We start from the raw sequence: 21,240 nt of genomic DNA, 5'->3' as shown, positions 1-21,240 counted from the left end.
CCTCAAACAACAGGAATACAGCTTGGGGTATCTAAAAGGGCCTCTGGCATGGTAGGTGAATTGGTTAAAAAACAAAACCAAATCCCTGTCCACTGTTTGGTATGGGAGGTCCTGATGTGGTCCTCTTCAGAGTTTCACTCAGATTTTACACACAATTCTGACAATATTGGTTATCTTAATTTCTTAGACCACAGCAGTTAGAATGGGGTGGGCTAAAGAGAAGGTGGTTGTGGGGGGAGCAATATTTTTAGGGGATCCTATTTTGTCAAATATTAGTTCAAAAAACCAAAAGCCAATTGTTAAATATTTGGGGTGAGCATGTCCATTTGGAAATTGGCGAACTTTACAAATCAAGGCTTTGTTTTTTGTTGAGTGTTCAGACTTGTAAAAGCTATGAAGAAAATGTTAGTAATGCAGATTAAACTTACAGGTGTGTGAATGTTTTCTGGAAAACTAGTAGTTAAATATTTACCAATACACCTCTGAATGTTTATGATGTAAAGTCAAAGGTCATCAATAAAATAGATATAGGGATAGGGACTGGACCTATGATTTTTATCAGTGTAGGGAACTCCCAGGTAAGGAAACTCTCCATATTCGTTATTGCAGGCTGATACTTATCTGTAACTTACCTAGGGTCCTGTGAGTGAGTTTAAGTGAGTTACTCAGGGTCACAAAGCCAATATAGGTCAGAGGCAGGACTTGATCCTAAGTCTTTCTGGCTCCAAGGTCAGCTCTGTATCCACTATGTTGCCTCTCATCAAAATAATGTATTTAAAAAAATTTTTTTAAAGAAAAAAATTACTGATGTAAAATACCTCATTCCTCAAAGTATTTTTTTTAGCCTGGAGAAGACAGGGGATAAATAGTAGCCATCCAGAAAGAAGGATTTGAAGGGCCACCAGAGTAATAAAAGTATTGGCATTATTCTGGTTGGCCCCAGTGGGCACAATGAGGATCCATTGGTGGAAGATTCAGAGAGAGAGATTGAGATTTCAGGTCATTACCTCAAAAGGCAACCCATTCCTTTCTGCTGGAATGAGGTAGTGAGTTCCCTCTTACTGTCAGTGTTCAAGTAGAGCCTGGATAACCACCTAAAAACATGTAATAATGAGGCGGCAACAAGAGGGCTGATTGTGAAGTTAGCAGACCTAGGTTCGAAAATCAGAATAGCCTATTGTTATTCATCCTGCCTTGTGTTAGTTACACCAACTCCCCAGTTTCAATAACTGAAAAAATGAGCAAGATAAATAGGTTGGATTAGATCATCTCTAAGGTCTCTAACCAATTTGAAAATCCCAAGATTTCCTCCATGGAATTGTAAGGTTGAACTGGATGACCTCCAAGATCCATCCCTAATCTAAAATTCTGTGTTTTTATGAGCAAGGCCAGGAAATAAGAGGTTCAGCATTCAATCCAAAGCTAGTGGCCAAATTCAGAATTAGAGTTAACTTTGGAGTGACAACCCAATATTAACTCAGAATATAGCAAAGTGGTACAGGCACATTGATGGCCACCTAGCTGAGTCATCAGGTAAAACTGACTGCTTCTCTTTTGAGACCTGACCAGTCGTCTGGGCATGTGGATCCTGCCCTGGACAGGTGTTGTAGGGGCAGGATCAGCTCTAGAAACCCACCTGGTCCCCAGGAATTGCCAGTTAATTCCTGAGGCTTGTTCCACTTTTTGGCCACCCCCTCAGGAGCAACTTTACCAAGTTGGGCATTAACTGTTAATTCCATAGAGAGAACTACTGTCCAGGGAGAATCAAAGATTTTCCAGATGATCCCTAAGGCTTAGCAAAAACTGATGATAACAGCGTCACCTCCTTCCTCGGCTTTGTTCTTTCTGGCAAAGCAAGATTGCTGGCAGAATGTGGGTTTTGTCTGAGATCGTTTCATATGGTTTTGGTTTTCCATAATTGCTAGCAGTATCATTCCTTTATGTCACTAGTGTAATTGAATTACAGATGAGCGAACTGAAGCTTACCCTAGGAAGTCATATACTCCAGGAGGGCTGAGAAGTGAGTAAAACCCAGGGATGGAGCAGGCAATCAATGTCTTGCTTCCCTCTCAGACAAAGTCATCTCACAGTAATTGAAAGAAGGCAACTCTACAACAAGGAGATAGGTGCGTGGACCACAAGTGTCTGGGCCTCAGATTGGTTACCTGGAAAATGAAAGGATATTATTAGACTAGATGACTTTTAAGGTTCCCTTCTAGCTCTGAGTCTGATTCTGCTATGGAGGAGGTTACTGAACCCTGATCTAACCTATTTCTGAAACCTTCTAGAAAAGGACATTCTACAATGTCCAGTGATAACATTCCAACATTCCATAATCCTTGTGCTTGGCAAAGACTCCCTAAGCACAAACCTCAATCCCTCCTACTTCCTCTTGGGTCCTTTCCCTCTGTTCTTAGTGCAGATGGGAAAAATTTTTCATCAACTTTCATGTGCCTAAAAAACTAAAAAGTCCTCAAAATTTTCCTTCTTTCCCCAACCTTTAGAAAAAAGGCTGCCTTTTTTCTGAGTCAAGAAGCCCAGACGTTTTCTCTGTGTCCAAGACCACCATGCCAAACTCCTTCTAATGTATCCCACAGATGAATGTATCCTACAGTTGCTAATGCCACTCTTTCCAAAGCATCCCACGACTAACTTTTCGAGCCAAAACTAAGATGTGGACATCACAGTAAATATTTACTTCTGCTTCAACCTAGCTGTGGAAGACTTCCCTTTAAATCTAACCGTGATACTCATTTTTCTTCCCCATCATGACGAGACTTTCTTAAATTATTGGTGAAGCTTCCCAGTCCAGCCCGTTTTGTGTTTTTTCAGATGCTCTTTTCCATCTCTGTCCTTCTTCCAGGAAAATGGCAAACCCAAACACTATTCAGGGTGTACTGATGGGGTTTAGTTTTAATATTCATGGTAAGCATTCAGCCAAGCCAACCATAGATTTATTACAGTACAGCTGGGGCTCCTTCCAATGTAAACATCAGCAGAAGCCTCTTTCCCAGTGTTCCTGGAGCAAACCCCGTGTTCGACTTTCCCATGCTGGAGTCTCAATCTGTTCTCCATTGTGGCTTTTGTATCTGCTTTCCAAGTGAAGGCAATAACTTATCAAGCATCTTGTCATTGACTTATTCTTTGTACATGTGTGGAATTTTTGCAGTGGATTTTGGAGTGAGTGCCCAGCTGGACCGGACTGCTGGCAGAAGAAACACCTTTATTGGGACGCCATATTGGATGGCACCAGAGGTGATTGCGTGTGATGAAAACCCTGACTCGACCTACGATTACAGAGTGAGTAAAAAGATTGGGAATGTGGGATCTAGTGAGTAGGGGTATTGGGAAGCAATGGTCTTTTCAGAAGGCTGAGATGAAAGATTGAAATGTTCTCCTCAATGCCACTGTACAATGTGAATTCTGAAAGCAGGGATGCAGAGAATATGGCTTGCAGGTGGTTTGGTCCAGCCTTGGGTTTTGGCAGTCTTTTGCACTCTGCCCATTCCCGCAGTGCCCTCACACTTTTTTTCTAATCTTCACCTGCCACCTAGAGTGCAGAGGACTAGGGAATGTGGTCCCAAATCAAAGCACCTTCCCAAATTGATACTGAGAGGCTGGTTGGCAGAAGGGTAATTGATTCTGCTTTGATTTGGACTGCATTTCTTTGGGATGGTGGGTGGCAGCTTTGTTTCCTCTGCTATTTGGCATTGAATGGAAAAAAGGGGTGCTGGACTTTCTGAGCCAAGATGTGTGCATTTCTCTTCCCAAGCCTCCATTTTGAAAATGACCCCTTTCAATGAGCAGGTATTTATAGTCTTTCTGAGCAGGTTTTTCTATATTAGAAGCTTCAGTGAGAAGAGACTTAATGGTTTTCCCATTGTGGTCTCAATAGACTCAAAAGACTTCCTGCTATTTTTATCCCTGCTGAAAGTACTTCTGGAGTTTTCCCTTTTTCTTTCTTTTCCTGTCTCTTAGACAGCTTCCTTTTAATTCCACCTAAAGAGTCCTATCTTTACTTTGTGGATAATGTACCTTATCTAGATGGGGGAGACTCACCTGACTTTGTCTTGTTAATCTGGCTACTAGGATTTTTTTCTTTTTGGAATGTAGGAAGCCCCACCCCTCCCTTCTCATCCTGTGTCTCTAGGCCAAGCTTAGCTAGGCCTTCCCAATAGGGTGATAGAGAGAGGGCAGCTTCAAACCTAATGTTCCTATAGGAGGGGGCTGAGCCAAGATGGTGGCTTAGTAGCAAAAAGCTAAAACTTCTCTGAGAATTCTTCCAAACCAAAACTAATGCTCCTATACTTGATGGGATAGAAAAGCCTTAGCATGGGGGCCATTCTACTACAGGCTGCCATTTTGCACCATGCATTCTGAAGAGGAAATTATTCTGAATTCAGAGGGGGCCTTAGGGACTATACTCTGTAGCAAAGACAACTTGGTTCTTCATCAGAGCCATAGTTAGGAATTTGAGCACTTGAGAAAAATTCAGGAGGGAGGGTAGGCCTAGGGAGGGATCTCAGATCTCAGAACACATATCTCCATGGGTGGAGAGGCAGAGAACTTGGAACACCACTGCTGCCAAGGCCACTGGAAGAGGGAGGATGCCAGGGTCAGGCTAGAAAAAGCTTACTAGAGAGTGGGACCAGTCTCAGGAGCAGGATCCAGCCTCAGGTGGCTCCCCCGGCATCACTACTGATGCCAAGTATCCCATGCAAAGGATGGCATGGGTCAGTTATGCCAGGAGAAAGAGCAAACCATTTGCCCAAAGAGGGCAGTTTTCCTCCCACAACATAGCCAAAGACCTCAACTCTGAAGAAAAGGGGAAAGAGTCAGCAGGGAAGATGGCAGTAGGGGAATGCAAGTTTCAGGAAAAGGCCACTACAGAGATGGGGCTCAGAAGGTAGAGACTTGGATCTAGACAAGGGAGTAAAGCAGAGGTGGTTGTGAGTGATGAGAACCCCCTACTGAACTCTAAAACACACTTCTTTCCCTAAACCCAGCACTCAAGAGCAATGTCCTCATCACCTCTCCTGAGCTATGGTGGTTCACCTCAATAACCAAACCCCTTGGGCCTGAATACAAATCGGACCCTTCTTACTACTGAAATGCATTCTTACTAAAAAACTTTAGGGGTGGAGGTTCAGCTACCAATAGTTCAGCTTTCAATAGCTAAGACAACATACCCCAGGCGTATTCCAGGTCCTCTGGGCCAACCTGGGATGCAAACTACAACTGTATCTGATATTCATGGAGAGGTGATCAATTGTGAAAAGCCACTGCTCATTAGTCTTCCACTAAAGAATATTCCCAAGTGCTGACTACTCTGCTCCAAGTAATAAGCTCTGGACACTTCTGCTTGGATAACCTGGGAAGTCCTTCTGATCTCTAACCTCTGTTCCCCTGATCTTAGCACCTGAAAGCAGATGGTGAGGATCACAAGGATGGGCATGCCAAAGCCCCAAGGGTACTCCAGCGCAGTAAGAAGTAACAACCAGGGATTATGGTGGTGATTGTGGCAGACCTCCTCATTCCAAGGCCAGTGCTCTTTCTAAAGCACCATATTGAATTTGTCTGTCATCTTTCTTTTTCCAGAGTGACTTGTGGTCCCTTGGAATCACTGCCATGGAAATGGCTGAGGGCGCACCACGTGAGTAACTGTTTGGTCTTTGGCAGAATGGGATGAGACATTTCACATGTCCCTATAGAGCTTCTGCTAGTAGCCCTGTAGACTCTACACTGTGAGCCAATGCCTGATAGGGATTACATAGAGCCATTGGGATGCCTCAGGCTCCTCTAGATCAGGATGTCTGTAGACAAACTCCTACTGAGAGCTGTGTGTCTTCCTCTATTCTGATCTCTAGAAAGCTGACTAAATGTTCCCTCAGTTCAGCTTCACTGCTAATAGTTTTGGCTATTCCCAAATGACCAGGAGCCCACACTGACTAAGCGTAGTTACACTCCTGAGCGGTAAGTAGGTGGTCCTTGCAGCAACTCCCCACCAGCATCCCTGGCTTCTGGGAGCTCTCTGAAATGGCCTGGATCTCAGGCAGGACCAGAAAAGAAGCCCACATTCTGTCTCATCTCTTTTTCCAAACAACAAACAACTCCCAGCTGTTCGTGAGGCCTCACACTGGATGCTGGGGCTACAATGACAAATAAGATATAAACTCTGATCTCGAGGTAGTAAGAGAGAAAAAGGAGAGGTAGAATGGAATCAAGATCATCTGGATGAGGTTCACTTAGGGAAGTTGTCCAGAAAGAGCTGCTACAGAAATGTGAATGAGTTGTGGGACTTTTCCTTCTCACTGTCAGTCCTAGTAGTTCATCTATAGAACTTTCTGGGCTTGGAAACACAGAAAAACTAATTCTAGGGGTTAAAGGCTGCTATCCATTTAATGCAAAGGTTTGTAATACAGAGTCAATGCTCTTTTTTAATTTTTAATTTTCTTTGTTATCCCATGTGTTTTATTTTTTGCCTTCAAACACATGCATCTGAGAAGGGGTCCCTAGGAGTGCAAGGCCCCAAAAAGTTTAAGAACTAACTTATTATGTTCCCACCTGTAAGGGGTAAAAAGGGCTTTCGGTTGGGTGAATATTAAAAGGTTTGGTCACCAGGGAATTGAATAATTATCAATCCCCAATTAAAGAATAACCTCAAGTCAAAATGACTTTTATGAAAGTTTATTTACAAATGAGAAGAGGAAGAGAAAATAAGAAAATCAGAGAGAGGATAGGATAAATAATCTAACACACTAAGTAATTTGCTTTGCCCCCCTAGTTTAACCCAGGCAGATCTAATTAGTCCTCAGTCAGAGGAGGCTCAGCCTTGAGCCCAAGGCCAGAGGACCGGAGGGCCCCAGAGGTGAATGAAGCAGAAGCTTCAGCCACAGAGGCTCTTTTGAAAGAAAAGTTCCTTTAGAGAAGTCCAGGAAGATTTAGTCTTTAAACTCACCATGTGTAGTTCTAAGGGAAAGATTTATGAACAGTCTCACCAAGGTCTCAGGGTCCCAGGTTCAGCTTTCCTCCAGGTCCAAGACACAAATAAGAAGAGTGCTGCAGGAAGTTGTCACTCTCTTTTAAAGGGGCTTCTTTTGTGTCACTTCCTGTGCCTTCCTCTTACTGCCCAGGAGGCAGTCAGTAAAATCTGATTTGGTCACTCACTCTAGCACACTTGGGTCATAGACCTCCCAACTTGTGAATTAAGTGGGAATGTTCTCACCTTTGGTGATTAAATCTAAAGATGGGTAGGGCAGATTTAATTCATTATCACACACCCCTGATAACATGTGCATTATAACTGCATTCAGCTCCCAGACTCACAGAAGTTACCAACCTGTGACAAATAAATGGGGGAGATTTGGGGCTGGGAGGAGGAGATTAGAGAGAGTTCCTGCCTCCTTTTAAATCACTCCAGTTAGGATATTGGATAAATAAGGCCTGCTGGAATTATCTTTTCATCCCTCCTCTCAAAGGCCTGTGTTGCAGGGCCAATGAAAGGGCAATTTCCATGGGGTAAGATTAGTAGACCTCCAGGACTTGATGGTGTCTCAGTGGGAGGAGAGAGAATTATGGCTGAGAGATTATTTGTTTATTTCTCCTTATTGATTCATAAGCTAAAGATATGTGGTCTAAGGAATAGCTATCTAGAAGTCCTTAGGGACAGTCTCTGTGATGGACTGCATTTGGTTCTACTGTGGTTAAAAAGTGCACTGTCTTCAAATCTGGACCTCAGACACTTCTAACTGTGTGACCCTGACAAAGTCACTTAACCCCCATTGCCTATCCTTTATACACTCTTCTGCCTTGGAACCAATGCACAGCATTGTTTTTAAGATGGGAGGTGAGGGATTAAATAAAAGCACACTATAAGCACCAAATAAATCTTCATTGACTTGAATTGTATTGAAATAAGTTGGCCCTCACACAAATTTTATAGCCCAGGGAAACCTGGTTTAGCAAGCTAGCTGTTTTGCTTCCTCAGCTCGATTCCTTTTTGTTTATGAAACAAGCTTAGATGAAGTCCAGCCCCTTCTTCCTCTGCATTTTGACAAGAGAGCCAATATTGCCCACCAGCTGGTCCTTCTTTTTGGATGACAGAGTGTTGACTTGCTCAAGAAGCAGGGCTACTTCAAGATTCACAACTATTCTCTGCCAGTTTTCTGCCCCTAATTTTTCTGAAACCTTGTCCACATTGGCATTTCTTGTGGCTTCCTGCTTGCTTGGCCTGGGGTTATCCCATGACTTTTGCCTCAATGCCTCATCTTCAGTATGGCAACCAGAGAAGCCACAGATTTTGCCCTTGGAGTTGAGTTTTTGTGGTACGCCATTGCTCGTCCACAGGGAGTTGCACTGTGGAGACAAGCAGACCTCAGCCTCAGAAAGGGCAGGCATGCCTTTGGCTAAGGAGAGGAAAGAAGAGAACCATGCCATTCTAAGCCCCATTTCACAAGGGACCAGGACTCCCAACAAGAGGGTCAATCACCTTAACTGGCCTGGTTCTGTGCTGTCCGTAAATGTAACCTAGAGAGAATGATTGGAGATTTTATTCCCAACAATCTTGCTATTAAAATTCAGGTAGCCCTAGGAAGGTAACTCCTTGAGGTATAATAACAAAAATGCTAACATTCTTAATAATAATGATGATTGGACTTGCGATTTCATTGGTATGGCCAACTAATGGTTACTTGGGTCTAAGCCCTCCTGCAAGTGCAGGTTGGCACCTTCTCTACAACTCAGAGTCTTGGGAAGCTTACCTAGACACTGAGATAGGTTCTTTTAGTGGCTTGACCAGGGTCATACATCCAATTTGTGTCAGAGGCAAGACTTGAATGTTGGAATTCTTAACTCTCTATCTACCATACCATAATGCCTATAATCATAATCATAGCTGCTAATATTTACATCATGACTCTTTTAAGCCCTTTAGAGACTTTTATATATCATTCTATCTTCACAGTGACCCTGTGAGATAGGCACTATTCTGAGTCAGACAGAGGTTCATTGACTTGTCTAGGATCACACAGCCAGCAAACATCTGAGCCAGTATTTGAATGCCAGACTTCATGGTACCACTTAGGTGTCACCTTATGGGGAATTGCTTTCCAGAATGATAGTTCTATCTGGTAAGCTAGAATGTGGAGCCATGAGAGAATGGATCTCACAGGTCTTTGTTAGGAGGTACAGGCCTTTGTTAGGAGCATTCAAAGTGAGAAGCAAAAGAAGGGAGGGAGTCTTGAGGTAGATGATCACATGAGAGGGAAAACTGGGGATCACAACTGTTCCATTGATATCCTTCAGGATATATAGTCTTCAGGAATTTAGGTTTCCATATTTCAAGTTGGATGAAGTCTTTGAAGTCATCTAAATTAAACACCTCATTCTATAGCCGAGGGAATGGGGACCTAGAGAAGGGAAGAGACTTGCCTGAGATAAACCATATGATCCCAGTTCTGTAGCTGAGAAGGAGCTTAGGGGTCATAAGTTTCAACCCCATTATTTTATAGTTAAGGAAACCGAAGTACAGGAAGACCTTGGGTGCTACTTCAAGGTCACATAGAGGATCATAAGCTCCTAGCTCTAATCCAAGCACCTTCAGTTTACAGAGGAAGGAACTGAGTCCTAGGAAGAGAAAGTGACTGGCCTCAAATCACACAGGTGACACACAGACAGAATTTAAACCCAAGATCTCTGATTCTACAGAGATGAAATGGCACAGTCTCTCTGCCCTCAAGGACATTCTATCCATATAAGTTTACAGATCATAGAATATCAGGGCCAGCAGAAACCTCAGAGATAATTTATCCAAGTTTAGAGATAGGGGAAGCTCAACCCCACCTTTCTTAAGGTCATCCAGCCATTTGAAGACAGATGTAGGTCTTGCATCGCCTGGCCTGATGCTCCTTGCCTTCCACATTATAGTACAGTGATGGCAAACCTATGACACGTGTGTCAGCACTGACACGCATAGCCATTTTTAATGACACACGGCTGCATGCTGCATACAGAGAAGTATGGGGCCGCATGCTAAGGATGAAACACTTGCTATAGTGTAGTGTAGACACTCTGTGCATTATAGATGACAATTCTACCTATATTAGTTTACCTATTTTGGTTTATTAGTCATATATTACAATTATATATTTTTGTTATTTAAACTATAAATATCGCAAAATTATGGTTTTCTTTTCTTGAAGTGACACACCACCCGAGTTATGCTCGGTTTTTTGGCGAATTTTGACACACCAAGCTCAAAAGGTTGCCCATCATTGGTATAGTATATCAGTTACTTATAACTTTTCCTATTCCTTTAATCTTGAGCCATGGCCATCCATTTCTGCTTTAACTTCCTTTTGGGGATCCTGTAAGAAAAGCCAGGACTAAATCTTTCATCTCTTCATCTTCTGGGCTATTTGTATTTTTTGGAAACTCATATTCAAGTGATGTGTTCTCAGAATTCTGGTTATTTATATGGGAGCCAGGAGTATTGAAACAACTTTACCTAGAATTCCATCATTGCCTCTTCCCCCACCATAACTTCTCTCCCCGCAAGATGGCCTCAGAGATGCCTGTGTATCCTTTTATTTTTTAGCTATATATATACATCCATCATCCCCTCATTGATCCTGGGAGCCTAGAAGGCCTAGGGCACAGTTCACCTACACTGGTGTTAAAGAATCCATTTCTATCCTCTCCCTTGCCTCCCACTGAAGAGTCAGAATGAGAACGTAGAACATTCTTCTCCATTTTATGACACTTTCTTACATCCCCTCTTAGCCTTTTCTTTCTACACCAGATGTACCTACAGCCAGAATTTTCCAATTTAGTATTTATAGTTTCTTCCTTCCATTTAATCCAGCCAAAATCTGTTGAGCAGCAACCCTGGGCTGGGCCATTGAGAAATATGGGAAGGAAAATAAGTAGGTTACTTTTTTAGGAGTTCACAGACAGATGGGCACATAGGTAGCAACAGTATAAAATCAGAAGGAACAGCAGCCACTACAAGAAAAATATAGTCAAAATGCTCTGGGAAAGTGTTCTACTCTAGTCCCCACCCCCAACCTCAGCATCATCCTTCCAAGTCACCTCAGTAGTGTTCATTTAAAACTTACCATGTGTCAGAGCCCTGTGGGCAACGCTAGGGTGGGGAGGGGAGATGAAGATATATAAGACTTCAACTTAGACTCTTACTGGCAAAACAAGACAAACCCAGATGAAGCACTTTGACATTGACACTATGTGATACTGGAGAAAATGTGAGGTTGGGAAAGATCAAATAAAGGGAGATAAATATGTGCTGAAGTCCTCAGGTAAGGCTTCCTGGAACATAAGGAAGGCCGTGGGCTAGGCCTTAGAAGAAGGGCCATCTGTTAGGGAGGAGAAAAGAAAACAAATCATCCAGCAAAGGGTGCAGCTTGAGCTAAGTTACATTGTGATCTATTTGGAGGATGGTGACTGTAGCCACTTGGGACACAGGGGGAGGGAGGGCAGTGGGAGGTGAAAGGTACATGTGTTAAGCAAGGCTAGATAATATGGGGAATTTAATGATCAGGTAACAAGTTAGGACTGGATCTGATGGACAATCATTGTAGATTTTTGAGCAGGGTAGTAGCAGCCTCTTTCTCCCTCAGTTTACTCATCTACAAAATGGGTATTAGGGACAGCTAGGGCCTGGAGTCAGCAAGACTCATCTTCCTGAGTTCAATTCTGGCCTCAAACAGTTGTATGGCCCTGAGCAAGTCATTTCACCCAATTTGTCTCATTTTCCTCATCTATAAAGTAAGCTGGAGAAGTAAATGGTCAACCACTCCAGTGTCTTTGCTAAGAGAACTCCAAGTGGGGTCATGAAATGTTGGACACAACTGAAATGACTGAACAGCAACAAAGGGGATATAATAGAACTTAGCTCACTGAGTTTTTGTAAGGATCAAATTAGACAATAGTTTTGCAAACTTTAAAGTACTAAAGAAATCCTATCATTATCCTAGGATAAGTTGGAGAGAAATGAACATGGAGGCCAGCCAGGGCGTTGCTGCAGTAATTCAGGCCTAAAAAATCTAAGGTAGTAGTCATGGAAATGGACAGGAGAGACTTTTTGAAGGCACAAAGGTAGCAATTGGGAAGTAACTGAACAGCAGACATTAAAGAGTCAGAGCTTCTGAGCCTTCATTTTGGGGCAGGTTCCTCCCTTTCATCAACTTGTATATAAGTAAAAGGACAAAACTTGTCCCCCCAGCCCATTCCTCTTATTTAGTATTATCTGGATAACTTCTGGGCTTGTTTCTCTTTGCTTGTCTCAGAGAAGCCAATTAAGCAGTACAATTATTCTTGTGGTGTATTGAGGGGGAACACTCAGAGGAAAAATTACTATCAAACTGTCCTAATGCTGAAAGCCGAATTCAAAGGCCTTTGGGGATAGAGTATGGCAGACTCTCTATGCAAGGGTCTTTTGCTCTGTCAGCTTTCTTGGACCAAAGCTCAAGAGGAAATTAGCGAGGTGAGACACATTTGCTTACAGACAAACCCAATATTCTCAAACCAGTGAAGTGATGAGCTTAAGAAGCTCAGATAAAGTTACTGGGGTTTTTTAAACTTATAAAAAATAATTGAAGCCTAATAATTAGATGCAGAATCCTAAAAATCACTTTAGTTAGGTAGCTGGAATGCTCTTGTACATTTCTTTTATTGTTGTATAGTGTGAGCTAGGAGCCTGGATGACTTCTCCTCCAACTTATAATTACTTCTCCCAGCTGGAGATCCCTGCCAAATAGAAACACAGGCGGAAGCCCACTCTTGCCTCAGAATTTGATTTCCACATTCAGATGCAATTCACCTATCATGCATCATTGAAGAAAAGTTGTGCAATGTCCAATTTAGTATTGATTTGTCAATTGTATTTTACACACCTGGAGATGATGAAGCCTTAGAATCTCTTGGGACTGTGCTGATTATGTTTAAATGAGTCTTTAACTATATTCTCTTATTTATGAAGAGAAAATGCCTAGTTGCTGTATAACATGTTTTTAAGCAGAACAAAAAAGCATAGATGGGCAAGGGCTGGTAGGCAGCCATTTGTTTCACTGCTCCTAATGGCGAGTTTTCCTTTGTAGCCCTCTGTGATATGCATCCCATGAGAGCTCTCTTTCTCATTCCCCGGAATCCTCCTCCCAAACTGAAATCCCGAAAATGGTAAGAGTTGGACTTTTTAATCTCTTTCATGATTTGGCTCAGCCCTTCCCCATAACAATATAACAATAACAATAAATGTTTATTGATTGACTAGACAAGTAGACATTTCTGTACATTTGGACAATTAGTCTCATTTCCTTATTGTCATTAGATGGTATCCTAGCTAAAAGGTCCAAATTGACAGTTGGTGTTGAATTGGCCAACTAGTAATAATATTCATTCCCCCAATATGTTATGATCACTACATTACTACACAGCATCGGCAGGTACTTTTCTTTTTCCACTCTCATTCCTGGGCATCCTGCTCTTCTCTTCACACCCTTCCCTGACTGAGATGGAACCTGGTGGAAACAGATGAAATGGCCAACTGGGCATAGAGTTGACTCACATAGCGATAGAAGCTCTAGCCTTGGCCTCATTTGCAGTGTGCTTTTGATTCTTCTCAATCAGAGGGGAGTTTGTCAGAACTGGTATGAGAGACCTTTCTGAATAAGCAGTACCAGTGACTTAGCAACTGGTATTCTTCCTTGTGAATCAGTATTATACTTCTCACAGATTTGCATTTTCTCTGGATAAGCTTCAAGATTCCAATTCCTTTTTAAAAATTTTTTATTTGCTTTTAACCTTCATTTAAAATTTTTGAATTTCCTCCCTCCAGTCCTTCCCCCACCCCTGAGAAGGCAAGCAATATGATATCAATTATACATGTGAAATCATGCAAAACATACTTTCATGTTAGCTATGTTACAAAAAATAAAAAGTAAAAAAAATAAAGTGAAAAAAATGCTTCAGTTTTTACTCAGAGTTCCATTCTCTCTCTGGAGGTGGACAGCATTTTCCATCACAAATCCTTTGTAGTTGTATTGGATCATTGTATTGATCAGAGTGCCTATGTCTATGAGACCCAATTCCTAACCATAGTTGTGAACAGTCTTGTGGCCCATCTTGTGAGCACAGTGAGCCCCAGTGCCTCTATTGCCTTCTCTTGGGAGCATGCAATTTAGGGGTCTGTACCTTAAAAGTATGGTAGAAATTTTGGAATAACTTAGTTAACCAGATTCATGTAGACCAGTGGTTCCCAAACTTTTTTGGCCTACCACCCCATTTCCAGAAAAAATATTACTTAGCACCCCTGGAAATTAAATTTAAAAAATTTTAATAGCAATTAATAGGAAAGATAAATGCACCTGTGTCCATCACCGCCCCCCTGGATCACTGCAGCGCCCACCAGGGGGTGGTGGCTCCCACTTTGGGAATCACTGCTTTATACAGTCAAACAGGATCCTTTGCTTTGACCTGAATTATCTAGTGAGACTGTCTATGTAGATCTGATTAACCAGAATATTAATTACCAACTCTCCCCTTTGTGTCTTGGAGACAGAGCAACATTATGGTTTGGTTTAGAAATGCCACTCACTATGCCTTGCCACGCTTTCTGAGAAGCTCATTAGTGTCAATGGCCCCTTGCCATTAAGCAACACAGCAGTCTGAATTAGGAAAGGCCATGATCTCTAGGAATATAAGTTTTGGGATCTACTTTCAAGAAATATGTTATATGCTTCCTGTAGGTCCAAGAAGTTCCTCAACTTTATCGAAAATTGCTTGGTTAAAAATTACATACATCGTCCCTCCACTGAGGCCCTGTTGAGGCATTCATTCATTCGAGACTTGCCAAATGAACGACAAGTTCGGATCATGCTCAAAGACCATCTGGATCGAACCAAGAAAAAGAAAGGCGACAAAGGTAATTTGAGATGTTACACTTAATGAAATGTGTACTAAGATGCAATCAGCGTTTAATGTCTGTCTGCTTTGGTGAGAAGTGACAATATTCATTTTAAAGGCCACTGAAAGTTTTGTTCTGCTTTGCTTTGTGGCTTTGATCAAGTGATTAACCTTTCTCTGATAATTCTTGATAGCCACATCAGGCAAGGATTAGTGTTTGCAATGTGTATGAAATTCTTAAATAATATACTGTGACAGTCTAAGTTCAGGCATATGGCAAGAAATGAGGTCGACAGATACCCACATTTCTCTTGCTCTCTTCCTTGGGCTAAAATTTGGAAATAACTGCTGGGGCAAAAGGTATCTGAAAGAAAGCATTTGTTACCTTATAGATATGTCAAATGGGTCAACACCAATAAAGATGGGTATGGGTACATGGGCTTGAACCAAATAACCAGTAATTACATGTGTCTAGGTTGGGATATATATATGTCATTCTGAGGTTGTGACCAGGTTTACCAATAGGAAGAAACCTGAAGGCCTCATGGAAGATGGAAAAACTATGGCTGCCTTAAGCATCACTGAATAAAAATTTGAGCAAAGCACCAAACTGTAGCATTTCTATGTTTGCATTTATAGAGTAGCATTTTAGAGCTGGAAGAGACCTCAGAAATCATCAAATTCAGTCTTCATACATAAATACCCTCATTTTTCAAAGGAGGAAACTGAGTCATAGAAAGAAGGGACTTGCTTAAGGTTACACAGTGGAACTGAACTATCAGAAAAGAAGGAAGAGACTATGTCTATGTTAAGTGTAAGTAGGATGTAAAAGGATGATCTCAAGAGGGGTATAGCAGTGCCTAAGATAAAACAATGTCTAATATAGTGCCTAAGAACAAGCCAGGGTCCCAGTGTAGTACTGGGAAGCAGGGCCATGGAACTGTCTCCCTGTCTAGCTCTCTTTGGCAAAGTGGAAAGAATAATCTGCTTTGCAGTGTCAAAAATAGATTTGAGGACCCCAAGTAAATGCAGACTCTAAGGTACAGGTAGTATAAACACTTCTAATAGAAGGTGCCATTCATTCATTCAACAAATATTTACTAAGTGTGGACTGTTATGATAGTTGGCACGAACTCCCCAAGTTTTCTTCCTTCCTGAAGTCAAAGAAGGTTAGTTTGGAGGGAATTACTGCCCAGACAGGAGGGTGATTAACTGGAGCCAACTAGTCCTTAACTTAGCATGTCCCCTGGGGCCAATGATCAAGTTAGGGAGACTGGTTTGTCCTGAAGCATTCTGATTTGGGTATCCCCAAAGCCAGTGAGCTGAGGATGCTAGCCCTAAACAGGATAGAAATTATACCCAAGTGCTGGAAGAGCACAGGGTTTCCCTTGAAAACTACCTACCTCTGTAGAAGTCACCTCCCCTTCCTGTGAACCTGGTTCAGACCTTAATTGTAGACCTAGAAAGAGGAAATGAATTTGATTTCAAAACACTTATGTTCTGATCCTGACAATGCTACTTGTTTGCTGACTGTGTGACTTGGGATAACTTCTCTCTCCAGATTTTCTTCTTCCTGCATAAAAATGAAGTTGTTAGGAAGGCAGATAATCTCAAAGAAGCCTTTCACACTCCCACAATCTATAATCATTTGACTTGCTGGATGATACTAAGTGAAAAGGGACAACTTTTCCCAGGAACTCCTATTCCCCCACCCCCAGCTCATTCACCCTTTCTCTTCTTTCAGATGAAACCGAATATGAGTATAGTGGAAGTGAAGGTGAAGAGGAAGAAGAGGAGGAGGAGGAGGAGATAAACGAAGACCAAGGAGAGCCCAGGTAAGCTTGACCAGCTAAATAATGAATGGGATAATGATATGCACAAGAATTTCCCAGGCAGCAGTGGGCCTGGACCTATAATTGAGGCACCCTAGTCCTCAGAATCAGTAGGGCAGTGGACAGCCACTTTTTTTCCATAGTCATTGAGAAAAGTCCTTTCCTATTATCCCCCAGGCTCCTTAAATTCCTGGTAAGATGGCAGAGGGATCTGGAATGATCAGGTTGCTGATCATCTTCCATTGGGGCTCAGGAAGGGAGAGAAGAAACAAGGAAATCCTTGAACTTTCTAGAGATAGCTTAAGTGACAATAGTTATAGCTTGGGTGTTGATCAGGAATATCCTCTACAATAAAGCAGGTCCCCTAAAAGACTTATTTTTGCTCAGTTCTAATTGTATGAATGCTCAGTTACCCATGTGGCTATGTCCTCTCCTTCAGCTCCATAGTTAACCTTCCTGGTGAATTCACCCTCCGAAGAGAGTTTCTCAGACTACAGCAGGAAAACAAGAAAAACCCAGTTTTGAAGCAGCAGCAACTGAGACGACAACAGCAGAAGCAGCAACTGCTATGGCAACAATTAGAGCAGAAGCAACAAAATCTGCAGAGGGAGGAGCAAAATCAGCAGCAGGAGAAGCAAGATCTAGAGCAGGAAGAGCAAAATCTACAGCATAAGAAACAGGCCCCACAGCAGCAACCTCAGGTACTACCAAAGCTGCAACTACTGCAGCAACCAGAACATCAGCAGGACCAGCCGCCGCCAAAGCAGGAACAACAGCTGCCAAAACAGGACCAACAGCCACCAAAGCAAGACCAGCAGCCGCCAAAGCAGGACCAGCAGCTGCCAAAGCAGGACCAGCAGCCTCCAAAGCAGGACCAGCAGCCTCCAAAGCAGGACCAGCAGCCTCCAAAGCAGGACCAGCAGCCGCCAAAGCAGGAACAGCAGCCTCCAAAGCAGGAACAGCAGCCGCCAAAGCAGGAACAGCAGCCTCCAAAGCAGGAACAGCAGCCGCCAAAGCAGGAACTGCCAAAGCAGGAACAGCAGCCACCAAAGCTGGAACAGAAGCCAAAACAGACCCAGCGGCCACAAGAGTATCCAGACCATCACTGGGTGAACCTGCCACCAAAGCCAGTATCCCATCATCATATGCATAGGCTGCCTAAGCAGATGGCCCATCATCTGCTACAGAAGCTGCCAAGGCAAGTAGCCCATCACCAGATGCAAAAGATGCCTAAGCAGGTAGTCCATCACCAGATGCAATTGCCATCAAAGCAAGTGGTCTATCTCCATCCACAGCAGCCACTAAAGGTGTCAGCCCATCACCCAGCACATCTGACATCCTCTCACCAGGCACAGCCACCACTAAGGGTGCTGCACCATTACCAGCCACAGCAGCCACCAAAGGTTCCAGTCCATCACCAGGTGCATCATCCAGCACAACAGTCTCTACAGCTGCCAGTCTATCACCAGGCAAAGCAACCAGCTCAGCAGGCAGGACATCGCCAGATGAAGCAGCCACCTCATCACTTATCACCATATCACCAGGCACAGCAACCAACCCAGCTGGTTCCACAGCAGGTGGTTCAGCACCAGGTGAAGCAGCGCCCACAGCAGCCTATTCTTCACCAGACACAACTGCAATCAAAGCAGCAACAGCAGCTCAAAGACCAGGATGCAGTCCTCACTGAGTGGCAGAAATATAAGGAACAAAAGAAACCTGAGGATGTAAGAGTTAATTGAACAGTTTCTCATGTCAAATCTGGATGCCCTAGATGCTTAAATATATTATCCTCATAAAAATTTTGTAGAGATGAAAAAGTATACACAAGTATTAGAAGATATTCATTGTTTTCTTAATTGATTTTTTTATTGACAATAAGATATAACCCCTTCCCACCCCAGGCTTTGGTATCTTCCCCTCTTTTAGATAAAAATTTCTTATTACTGCTAATACAGACCACTTTTGTGTATATACTTATTCTATCAAAGCTGTTCTTTCCATTTTTCTTCTTTAGAGCCATTTCTTATTTACTCATGTAGCTGATTTAGGACTATAATGGTAGAGTCCAAATGTGATAAGGAAAAAGAGTTTGTGAGAAAATTTTTTACAGATCTTTTCCATTCTTTTATTTGTTGTGTTCCTTCTAGCTTCATCATTAAATGACCTAGGGAAGACTTTGCTTAATTTGATTTTTCACCAAACCCTCTAGAAATGCATTTTGTTCTATCTTTAGATCGCTCTTATTGTTAGAAAGCTATTCAAGATAGCTACCACATATTAAATGAAAAAAATACCCTATATTCTCATCTCTAGGCCAAGCATCCAAATTCCTTCAACCCATCCTCATATTGTATGATTGAATCTCTTTCCCATTTTGGTTGCCCTCTTGTGGACATTCTCCATTTTGTTGATATCCTTCCTACAATGTAGTACCCAAAACAAAATAGAGTCTGACCTGAGCAATAGCATACAGCACAATGGTAGTTTCTTCTTTTTAGTCCTAGTCATTGTGCCTTTCTCAATGTTGCCTAAGCTCATTTTACCTTTTCTGACTATATCGTATCACACTGATAACCAATAGCAACAGCTATAATCCATGAGAAGCAGAGTGAACTCAAAAGAATTAGAGTAGGTAAGTGTTGGGAGTTAATCCCAGGCAGCTTATTTCAGACTTGTTTAACAAGCAGATGTCATGTACCTAGTACGAATAACAGTATTATCGTCAGTCACATCTCTTGTTCTAGATTTTCTTGTACTTTTTTCAGACATTCCCTCTTCTCTTAGAGAGACTCTAGGGACTTCAGAAACTTGCCATGCAGATATGCTGACCAACCCAGAATCTGACCAGTGTCCTTATCACAGGTGCCCTGTACTGGCATTGCTGTATAAGTAGGCCAATGAGAAACAAAGCCAAACTGAATATACTCTTGTTCACAGCATACCCAGTGGGGCCACAATCCTTAGTTTTAATATGCAGTTTATAATTAAACAGGTCAACTATAGGGTCCAGACTGAAGAGAGCAAAATGAGGCCAGAGCAGGGGCATGGACTAGAGTTTCGAAGGAAAAGGAGGTTTAAATGGAATGAGGCCCAGAAGAGATGGAAAGATGGGAGACCATGAGGAGAGCTTTTAAAGCTACATTTTGTTCAAATGACTGCATGGATATATCCTACACAACCAGAACATCCAGATTAAAAGAATATGTTTCCTGGTCCTGGTTGAATGTATGCATATAAATTAATTACTTCTGTTATTCCATGTACAACAGAATCTTGCTTAACTAGAGTACTAGGCAACAAGGGGTGCTAGGTTATGAGTAATGGAACTTCCTAGATAACTATGGGTCAAGCCCCTAAATATGTTTTACCTTCTTGTTTTAAAATCTTTTTAAAAAGTTTAATTTAATATTCTACTTCCCTAAGTCTAGTATACATTAACGTTTCAAGAGATCGAGTTTGTTGGCCATAAACAAACCTTTGCTGGTGGAGATTTTTGCAGGATCTCTGACTCATAACTCCAAGCATCACTAATGATTATACAATATTGGTAGCAATTGGCCTGAATGTATTCCGAGCCCATGCCATTCCTTGAAAGACATACTTTGATGAAATCCCTAATGTGAGCTAGTACTCTGTTTGTTTTGCTAGTTTCCCTTAAAAATTCAATTCAGAAACAAATCCCATGCCACCAAAGACTTGAGACACTGGTGATATTTTCAGGGGAGTTCTAGTTATTCAAAATTTTACTAGATTTCATTACTAATTTGGCCTTGATTTGGTATTTAGTCTGGAGTTTAAAACCTGAAGAGGCCTTAGAGGTCGTCTAGTCCAACAACTTTACTTGTATAAATAAGGAAATTGAGACCCAGAATAAGGGAAGTGGCTTAACCAGGATCACACCAAGTTAAGTGGCTTAACCATGATCATAAGAGATCAATCCTAGGAGCTATCTGATTCAACCTCCAAGGAAAATGAGACCCAGGGATATGAAGTGATTGGCTCAGGGTCACACATAGGATCTTAGACTTTAAGCTAGATTTGGCCAGCATCAGCCAGCTAGCTAGTAAGGGTCAGGAGCAGTGTTCAGGCTCAGATCTTCCTGACCCTAAGTCAAATCCTCTGTCTACTACACAATCTTGCTGCCTTTTTTATTTGTAGAAGCTAACTTTTCTGGGTTCCTATAACATGCACTCCATTTCTTTGGGGGCATTAAAAAGGCAGGCATCCTGCTGAGACTTCATGGGTCAGTCAGTACTTTCTAGCAGCCACTGACAAACCACAAGACATACAGGATATAGGAAACTACAAAAGCATCACCCACAAAAAAAGCACCAGCTGAAACTGGAGATGCTCTATCCAGATCATGCACTCTAGAAATAAATGGAGTGAGTTGTACTTAGTAAAATGGATATAATGGACCCGAATAAACTAATAAATTCTGGGAAGACCATTGTCTGGATGGAAAATCTCCTTAAAATCAGTTACAACTGAT

At 42.2% G+C, this 21,240-nt stretch overlaps 1 protein-coding gene across 1 annotated transcript in view; it reads left to right on the top strand.

The window, feature by feature from the left end:
- Positions 1 to 21,240, top strand: part of LOC123253463 (mitogen-activated protein kinase kinase kinase kinase 4-like) — a 233,903-nt gene that overhangs the window by 131,174 nt on the left and 81,489 nt on the right. The window contains exons 7-12 of the mRNA XM_044682653.1: positions 3,170 to 3,300; positions 5,599 to 5,653; positions 13,113 to 13,191; positions 14,760 to 14,935; positions 16,661 to 16,751; positions 17,188 to 18,472. Of these exons, the coding sequence (XP_044538588.1) occupies positions 3,170 to 3,300; positions 5,599 to 5,653; positions 13,113 to 13,191; positions 14,760 to 14,935; positions 16,661 to 16,751; positions 17,188 to 18,472 (1,817 nt within the window). The remainder of the gene's footprint in view (positions 1 to 3,169; positions 3,301 to 5,598; positions 5,654 to 13,112; positions 13,192 to 14,759; positions 14,936 to 16,660; positions 16,752 to 17,187; positions 18,473 to 21,240) is intronic.

The sequence above is a fragment of the Gracilinanus agilis genome, chromosome X, assembly GCF_016433145.1.
Source record: "Gracilinanus agilis isolate LMUSP501 chromosome X, AgileGrace, whole genome shotgun sequence".
Lineage (NCBI taxonomy): Eukaryota > Metazoa > Chordata > Mammalia > Didelphimorphia > Didelphidae > Gracilinanus > Gracilinanus agilis.
This window is presented reverse-complemented; position numbering and strand designations above follow the sequence as displayed.